Source organism: Chroicocephalus ridibundus, chromosome 4 (genome assembly GCF_963924245.1).
Source record: "Chroicocephalus ridibundus chromosome 4, bChrRid1.1, whole genome shotgun sequence".
NCBI classification, from domain to species: domain Eukaryota; kingdom Metazoa; phylum Chordata; class Aves; order Charadriiformes; family Laridae; genus Chroicocephalus; species Chroicocephalus ridibundus.
The window spans coordinates 75253061-75262429 of NC_086287.1; the positions used below are offsets into that span (position 1 = coordinate 75253061).

A 9369-nucleotide genomic window follows, 5' to 3' on the forward strand; every position below is an offset into this window, starting at 1 on the left:
TTTAAAAAGCTTTTTTAGCTAAGTTGATGCAAATCTGTTTAAACTAAAAAAAAAAAAAAAAGGAAAAGCATCATTATGACTGGTTTAAAAACTGATAAAAATGGGAGCGCTTTTGAATCCAAATGACCCTTAGCAAGTGTGTACTATCTATCTTATATTTATATTTTATGCAAAATAACTAGCATATACTTGGATCCTTTCCTGATGTTTTTACGTAGCCGCATACGAGTAAACCTTTGACTTCAGATAACTAAAGAAAAAACCCCGCTGTATCGTTGTGCCGCTGCAAGCAGCTGATGGTCCTGTCATGAAGCACCATTATGTTACGCATTTGAACAAGGACTTGAAATGAGATTGTGGCAAATCGTTTGAATGTAGTGATGTTTTAAATGGCGCTCGTCTTTGTTATTAATGTGTCTTGCAGATGAAAATCCATTCGCCCTCACCCCATAAGCAGGTCCCATCGAAGTGCAATGACTACTTCTTCAACTATTTCACGCTTGGAGTGGTGAGTGGGAAGCTTCCATAAGCAAATTCATGGGAAGTTTTGATTTAATTACACAGCAATCCTTTCCGAAGGCCAAAGGCTGTGGGAAGTGAGACTGCAAAACTCTTGATTGCTGCCTTAGGAATCTCTGGATGGGAAAAACACCACTGACTTTTCTGTAGCACATGCAAATTCTATCTGCAGCGTTTTAGCATCTCCACCACTTTTGCGTTCTCTTAGGTTTCCTCCCTCAGCCTGATGCGTAGATACACTAGTTCTTGTTTCCAAAATTCGTGCTCCTGTGCCACAGAAAGGAGGTCGGTGTGCCGTAACACCAGTTGTGCACCTTTGCCGAGCTGTGGGATGTAGTTCAACCTTCACGTCCCTCCTTACGGCTCTTTTGCGTTAGTCTATGTTACTGTGAATAATATGCAGGATAACAAGACCTCCTGAGAAAAATGGCCAGCGTTTGCAAATGAAACTGCAGTTGCGATTGGGTGCTGGAGAAAACGTGCGTTTATTTGAATTTACAAATAGGCTTATTTTCAAATACTACTTTCCCAGTTCAAATACTACATTCCAGTGAGATAAATACATATCATTATGTGCAGGTGCTATTGTAGCTAATCTCGGGTTGGTTTGCAGAAAGCCGTCTTCCTTTTATCCAAATTGTTTCATGTCTGTCTGTTTTTATTCAATAGGATATTCTCTTTGATGCAAACACTCACAAAGTGAAGAAATTTGTCCTGCATACAAATTATCCCGGTCATTACAACTTTAACATGTGAGTGTAAAGAACTTGTCTGTTAAAGAGCACTTTAAAACATCTGAAAAGGAAATCTTATGTTCCCTTTATAGAATTCAGGTAGTCTTTTTCCTGAGTGTCTTTGGCGTATCTGGTAACCCGTGGAGGTTTCAGCCATCACTATTAGCACTTTTTTATTATTATTATTATTATTTTCTTCTAAATGCCTTTATATTGTCAAGTATGTCTTAAAGCAGTAAATGAGATGAGGTAGTTCTTGGTCCAGCTATAATGTGCAAACTCTCTTGCTAGAGGCAAACTTTGTATTAGCAAGAGTGTCCATTTCCTGGTATGTAGGCTGCAGGCTTTTTCTTGATGTTATTTCAGTTAGTGATTAAAAAAAAAAATCCTTCATGCTTCTGAACATATTTTCAGTACTTTTTAAACGTAAACTCTTGAGGGGAGGAATATGAGTTAAGGAGCAAGTGATTGGATGTCTGATTAAAGCGAACATGTTTTCAGGCAGTTGGCATTAGTGATGGAGAAATCTGCAGTACTGTTTCTAAGCTGAGTATTTCTCCATCCACTGTGTGTAACAGCAGAGTAATTTGTGCTGAAGGAGCTTTTGTGCCTTTTAGAAAGTTATTTTAAGACATTGCCAGGCTGCTGCCTTTTTTGAAGCAGAAAACAGAAATGAGAACTCTTTTCTTCATAATCTGTTAGCATCGAGACCCTCAATTTATTATTCATATGACTTTTCATTAAACTGGTTATTAAGAGCTCTAAGTTTGTGCTGTGCGGTTTATTTTGGGTCCTCTGTTTTCTAATAGCTTTATGATTTGCACTTTCTAGTTACCATCGCTGTGAATTCAAGATTCCACTAGTCATTAAGCGAGGTGAGTAGTTCATCTGTTGTCCTGCTTCAGGGGGCACGTCCCACAAAGTGCTCCCAGCGGAGATATGGTCTAATTCAGCTCCAATGCACCCTTCGTTGTCAGAGGATGTGGACAGTGAACACCATTGAGACAGAGGAGACAGTTTGAGTTTAAGTTTCTATTTTTTAAGTGAAAATGATACTTCAGGACACATGCATCAGTTCTCAGATTTTACTTACGCTACCTTGTTTACTTACTTGGATCATACGAATATTTAGCTGCAGCAACCCTGATTTTCTGTAATGCTGCTGCTCTGCTAAAATCAATTACCTTGGACCTGGAGGCTCAAAATCTGTATGGCAGTGTTAGTCTGAGCTGGTCTCTCCAATCCACTGTCGTGCTTTAAATGTTGAACTTGCTCTTGAAAGGCTTATTTGTGATATTTAATATAAACTGGTTTAGCTGGAAATGAGAACAAACATCTGGAATGTATTGGCTCTGTGTGCTGTAGACAATGTCTGTTCTTTTCACTTAAAAATCTCCACTTGAAAATACACACACACACACACGCACACATATATATATATATATATATGTAAAAAAATAATCAGTAGTGCTGAATTCTACAAGATATTTAGATGTGCCCAGCTCTGTGCACGTAAAATAATCTCAACAAAGCATGTGGAACCTTGTTTGACTGAAGATCGTGGTGATGAAGGTAGACTTCTTCAGCGTAAAAATTAAGAGGTGCGTACTGGGAATGTGTGTAGTAATATCCAGGGAATACTGGATGCTGGCTAGGTTTTGGCCAGGGATGTTTTCTTGATTTTTTTTTTTTTTTTTGATCGGCTTTCACTGAAAGCGCTTACCCGTGTGCAGTGCAATTCTCCTGTGGCTGTCACAGCAGTTTTACCATGCAGAGGAATAAAAATCTGGAAACACAATGTATGTGTATACAAGCTTATATGAAAGCTGATTTTTGCTTCAGCCAAGAGAATAAGTGTGAAAATTCTGTCCGCTTTTTAAATTCTTTTCCCTTGGGTTATTGTGGAATACTTCAAAGGCGTTCATTTCTGATTATTTTTATTCACCTCAAGTAGCACCATGAATCTCTTCTGAATATGTTTGGGGTTTTGTTTGGGGCTCGGTTGTTGATTTTTCTGTTTTAATCTGATCTTTCTAGTCTCTAGCTTATGTTCAGGACATGTAACAAGTTCTAAACAAATGTTATAAAACTTATGAAGAACCCACATTTTAACATCTGGTGGCAGTGCCTGATGCATCTTTTTTAATTCCCTCTGTAGTTCAACTGCAGACAATAAATTGACAGCCAGAGTTCAAGTTGCACAGACACTGAACTCTTTCGACGTAAAGAGACCATGTTTATTTAGCAGGTGGAAAATACAGAGGAGCTTTCAATGAAATTAATGACCATTTGCTGTGTTTGACTTGTTTAGTGTCTAGCTTCATTCCCAGTGCTTCAGGAAGGTGCTTTCAGTATTCAGAAGTCCCCAAAAGTATGTATGAAATAGTGCTTGAAACCACCAGCAAACAATTTATTTTTAAAAGCTGTAAGCATAAATGCAGTGTCACCTTCACCTGCAGCTCTTTCGTCATTTAACACATAGAAGATAGAGGTTTTTTTTTCCTTTTTCCACACGAATGATACTGGGGACTGTAACTCCCAAGCTCTCTGCTATCTTTGTTTTTGAAAAAGTCACCTAAAAGGTGATTTCAGCCCTGCCAGCTCCTGAGTCTTAAGCTGTGGGTTTAGGCAGCGTCCTTTCCGAGTGCAGCGGAGCGCTTGGACCTGGGGAGTGGCACATCGTGCTGCCTTCATGAGGCATCTTACAAAGAAATGTCGTTCCTTTCATGCTGATGTTCTTCCATGTAACATCACAGCTTAAAAAAAAAATATATATATACAGTGTTACAACTTGCTGTAAATAGGCAGACTCATTTAATCACCTTAAGTGGCATTTAATCAATGTTGCCAATTCTGGTTGCTAGTAGATGCTGGTAAATTAGTATATGAACTGATCTAATGCTTGTATGTCTCCTTCTCTCTGAACTAACATCCCAGAATAAAGGATTATACAGGAGACTGTTCAAGCATAAGCTGTAAAGACTTTTCTGTTTTTTCTTTCACAGATAGTGCTGATTCACAGACTGAAACGTGTACAACGTACAGCAAGGTAAGGCTGCGCAGAACTGAATGTTTTCCTGCTTTTCTTAAACCACCTAAATGCTGTCTGCTGAACTTGCAGTAAGCTTTGAAGAAATAATAGCAGTTGTATTGTGTCGTGTTAAAATAAAAAGGTTGAAGGCCAAAAGTTAATGTATGTATTGTGGCTTAAACATTTAAAGATTAAATTGTCTCCTGGCGTGCCAAGTGAAGACTTTCCGTGGTGGATTTTGAGTCCCATACTGGGAAGGGAAAAATTTGGGTCAGCGACCTGGAAGCTGCCGTTCTCTGCTTTTTGATTTTAATTCCTTGCATCCTTTGTTGCTTTGACTTATTTCGGTCTTGTGTGTGAAACCGCAGCTTCTTTCTAAGTCTGCTTAGAGTCTGAAAACTGCTGGATATTCCCAATCGTTATATAGTGCAGCTTTCCTCCGCTTTTCCAAACTTGTCACTTAAACCGCAGAAAGGCTTTTGGGGGAGGTAGCAGTGGTGCTGTTTTCCCCTCTGCAGAGGTATGTAAAAGAATGTTTTCCTGAGGTTTCCCTCAGCTGCTTTGTTCTCTGAGACATCCCTGAAACGCTACAAGACTTTCCATAAGACCCATAGAATTTTTTTTTTGTATTAATTCTAATTCAAAGCTGTTTTGCAACAAAAATTACAATAAACCCCGAGAGGATTTCCTAGCCCTAGTGTAATGGAGAGTTTCCATCACCGAGTATGGCTTTGGTCACAAAATGCTTCTGTAAATGCAACCCCTCTGTTGTTTGGCAAACGAGCATGTCACAAACCAAAATGTACACAGCTCTCTTCCTAGGTACAAAGAAGAGGTTTTGCCTCATTTTAACACAAAGTCTTTGCTATATTTACAGTGGGACAGTATTCAGGATCTTCTGGGGCACCCTGTAGAGAAGCCAGTGGTACTTCACAGGTAAAAACCTCTCTTAAATTTTGCTTGGCAGGGATTGAGCTGATAAGAGAGGATGAGCTTAGGCAGAGGAATGGTGTTTACTGCACTAGTTACTTTTAGGCTGCTTTGCTGCTATAGCTTCAGACTTTTGGGGCGCTAACAAGACTGGATAGCTGCTCTCCGATGAAGTAGACCGACATGCAGAATGAAAACTTACAAAATTTTTGCAATGGAATTTCCAAAATTCCTTGAACTGTAAAATCCAGAGAAGAGCTAAGCAGCATATAAAGAAGTCTCTCTCTTTGTGTAATACAGAGTGTAGAGTTTTTATACTGGTCACATGGATTTCGGCAACATGACATCGTACAGCGCAGTGTGTAGTGTATGTGAGAGTCTGTCTGAAGAAGCTTTGCTTTTACAAACATACGTGGTGGTTCTACAGTTCTAGGCCGACTGAAGAGAGAATAGTCCTTACATTTGCTGTGTTTCCAGAGGGATTGAGCTGGGTGTTGGGTTAAATAGGCATGGGCTGTTTGCGGTGCTACCATTCTATGATACGATATGAAACTGTGATTTATCTCGGGGTAAGTGTAAGAGGTGGGGGGTACTGTGAAAATACTGCACTGATTTCGGATGCACCTAACAAGGTATTTTCATCAGGCTTTCATATGATTTTGAGTTTGATTTTTTTTTTTTTCCCTTTTTCCCCACTAAATCATTGTGCCCTTTGCTCCCCTTCGCTTCTGTTTTATTCCGATGAGATCTTTAGAGCAGTAGCCATGTAAAGGAAAGCTGGGGTGAAATTACATAGAGCCCTTCTATTTTTCATCTGTGTTGTAGAGAGTAGTTCAACCAGATTTTGCTTTACTGAGCACATCTCAAATGTCTCAGATATGCAATTTGAGAAACTGATGACTTGCAAGAAAGGCCAAAAGGTAAATATTTTCTAGATTTCTTTTTGGTCTGTAATCTAAAATCCATTGGAGTCAGCAGGAGCCTGCTACTGTCATATATATATATATGATCCTAAAATATTGGAAATATCTGAAGGACAAGTGATATGTTAATTGTGAAAAACACCATTTAATAAATATCTGGATTATTCCGTTTCAGCATCTTGCAGGGTAATTTTCTAACATGATAAAACCAGTGACCACTTATAGTAAATACATTGGTGAAGGCTGAGAAACAAAGTAGACTGAAGAGTGGGGAAGGGATCCTGCACAAAAATAATTTGTAATAAATTACGTGGTGCTTCTCTCTTCCTATGCGTGTGTTTGTGTTCAGAATTCTTCCTGTTCAAGTTCAGTGAAAGAGAGTTTTCCTGTAGAGGTCGTTAGTAACTGTTTGATTACTTTCTCCTGGAGTTAATGACGGCTCTGTGGCGTTTAGCAGCGGTATCCTCTGGCTCGCTTGGAGTTTAGCAGTGGCATTGCATAATATAGATTGACTTGATGAAAGCCATGATAAAGATGCCATAATTTACCTTATATTACCAAGTGCTTGTTCTTCCCTAAGAAGTTCCTGATCCTCACGCATCCGTTTTTTATTTATTTTCTCTTTTTCTTTTCTGTTCAGGTCGTCATCTCCAAACAACACTAACCCATTTGGGTCAACCTTTTGCTTTGGACTGCAACGAATGATCTTTGAGGTTAGGAGAAAAACTTTGATATTGTGTGAGCAAGCGGATGAAGAGTTTGCTGTTATTACGGCTGGCTGCTTACTTCCCATTTCAATAAAAGCAGGGCTTGGGAGTGGCTGTATTTTTAAAGCTTGTTGGCAGAAACGGGCAACTTTTCAACCTCTTCTCTGAGGTTGTACGTTTGCATGTTAAAGCTGGCACTTCAAGTTTGTCACCTGGAAGTCGTACGAGCAGGAGACGCGTGTGCTTGGCCCTGAGCAGTGGTGGAGCGTGCTGGTGCTCAGATGTGTCATGGAAATCCAGAGACTGTTTTTAGGAACTAGCCAAGAGCTCGTTGCATTCTGTTGCTGGGATTTCTTTTTTTTTCAGGCAGATCAGTTCTCTATTTGCCCTTTTCGCTCTTCTGAGTTCCTGTTTGGTGTACAATTCTTTTAATTTCCCTTTTTCCCTGCCATCTTTTGCAGGTGATGCAGAATAATCACATAGCTTCTGTCACTCTGTACGGCCCGACGCGGCCCAGCAGCCAGTTGAGAACATCGGACCTTCCCCAGTGAGCATCCCCTGCAAAGTCAGCTAATCTCAATGCTACAGAATTAGTACAGCGTGCCTTGATTTGCTGCCACTTATAATATGGAAAGCACGTTATGATTTATTTTTTTTTTCAATAAGCCTTTCCACCCAGGAGCGGTGTGGAGGGGAAATTCTCTCAACCCTTCATCATGGGGCATGGAACTGTTGATGGAGGAAAGCAGCTTAGGTGCCTGTGCCGTCATTTATTCCTCTCCGTTGCCCTCATCCTATGCAGCACAGACCTGAAGAGACTGTCCCCCCCCTCCTCAGCTGGCAGAAGGGGGGAAATGGAAGAGGGGCACGTAATGACTGCAAGAGTTAGAAGCACAAACTTTCTGAGCCTTGGAGCATCTGGAAGCAGGTATTGATTTTAGTCTGTTTGTGTTACTGTATTGATGTGGTGGTCACATTTTAAGAAAAACGTGTGTGTGTATATATATAGATATAAACACATCGGTATTTCTGTGGCTTAGGACATTGTACCAAGTGTGACAAGGATGTATATATGTCCATGATTTCAGGCACCACATCTTTGTGTAACTTTAAACCAAGCAAGTAGCATGTGCATAATACTTGGTTGTAACATTTGCACTACATACACTTTAATTACTTGATAAACGTTTATCTTCACTGAGGAGCATCTGTGTACTGGGTGTGAGTGGGGTGTGATGGTTATTTAATGTACGCTGCGCATAAAGCTTATTTATACAGTGGATCAAATTTATCCACCTTCCTGCACTAATATGTACTTGATATGCTGAAACAATTTTTTTCTGCCATGGCTGGTTTACTAATTTTTTTTTCATATGCAGTTTCAAAAAAAAAAAATCTGGAAGAGGTTGTTTCTATGATAGAATTGTGCTTTAGTGAAAAGGTTTGATACAATTTTTCATACTACAGAAAAATTTAACAAAGAAATAACGTTGCCTCATTTGCCTCTGTCCCAAAATCCTTTATTCCTACTCCGTTTCCTTAGAGAACAAAAAGCTGTATATAATGGTGTCTCAGAAAGAAATCCCCGAGCTCTGCCATCACCAAGTAAACCTTTTCTGTAACTTCTGATGTATGATTTTAATTTATGCCAAAGGTTTAGCCAAAGACATCCTTATTGTAGTTTCACCATTTCTGTACATACATGCTAACTGCACACCCCACCCCAGCAGACAGGATATATAGGCTTCTTTCTAGTTGGGAGATGCTGCTCGCGACATTTTATCCCAGGAGGATACTTTAGGTTTCTAGTTCTCTTACCAGTCTTATTTGGGGGAAATAGGTGGTCTGTCTTTGAAATATTGAACCCTTTTTAAAAATGGACAAGAGAAATGTATAATTTTATCCCATTTTTAATATTTTGGTGTAGCAACTTGTGATACATAGATGACAATTTTGTGAGTTTTACTATGTGTGTACAGATTTTGTAAATATGACATTTTTGTAATTTTAACTCCATGTACAGTGTAATCCTGTATAGTTTATCAACGAATGAGAGATAGGAAATCGAATGTTAACTGCGGTTTTGGATCCTGGACCAGTAGCAGGGATAAATGTGGTGTGTGTGTGAGACGTTCTTTGCCATTTAGTCTTCCTGTATACTGTGATACTCTAAACTGTTTTGCTAAAACAAACAAAAAAAGCCCCACGGAGAATCTAACGGATAAGGAAAAAGTTACTGTTTACCTTTATCCCTAGGTGTCACTCCTGTTGAATCCCTGTTCAATCTGTGCTGTCTCCTGTGATCATTGCTTGCTAAGAAAATTCTATGCCTCAACCTTCCTTTTGTTTCCTCTCTAATTTTAATTTCATTTTACATAGCCCTTCTGTAAATTAAATGAAATAATAATGAGCATGTACACTGAAAGAAAAATAAAACGAGACTCTCAGTTACTGGTTTTGTGTTAAATACAGTTGCTGGGTGTTTTTGTAATAAAGTCATGGACGTTTTTGCTTTTTTTTTCTTA

The 9369-nt window shown here is 39.3% G+C and overlaps 1 protein-coding gene across 4 annotated transcripts in view; it reads left to right on the forward strand.

Annotated features, from left to right (window-relative positions):
• The window catches only part of PHAF1 (phagosome assembly factor 1), a 36271-nt gene extending 26902 nt beyond the window's left edge, over positions 1 to 9369 (forward strand). For 2 of the 4 annotated variants that reach the window (XM_063334228.1, XM_063334229.1), the window contains exons 11-18: positions 425 to 508; positions 1189 to 1271; positions 2085 to 2128; positions 4259 to 4302; positions 5162 to 5220; positions 6778 to 6850; positions 7306 to 7391; positions 7511 to 9369. In XM_063334228.1, coding sequence (XP_063190298.1) covers positions 425 to 508; positions 1189 to 1271; positions 2085 to 2128; positions 4259 to 4302; positions 5162 to 5220; positions 6778 to 6850; positions 7306 to 7391; positions 7511 to 7580 — 543 coding nt within the window. In that variant the 3' untranslated portion in view covers positions 7581 to 9369. Of the gene's footprint in view, positions 1 to 424; positions 509 to 1188; positions 1272 to 2084; positions 2129 to 4258; positions 4303 to 5161; positions 5221 to 6777; positions 6851 to 7305; positions 7410 to 7510 lie in introns of all 4 variants that reach the window. The other 2 variants (XR_010070957.1, XM_063334231.1) reach the window with 2 other exon arrangements.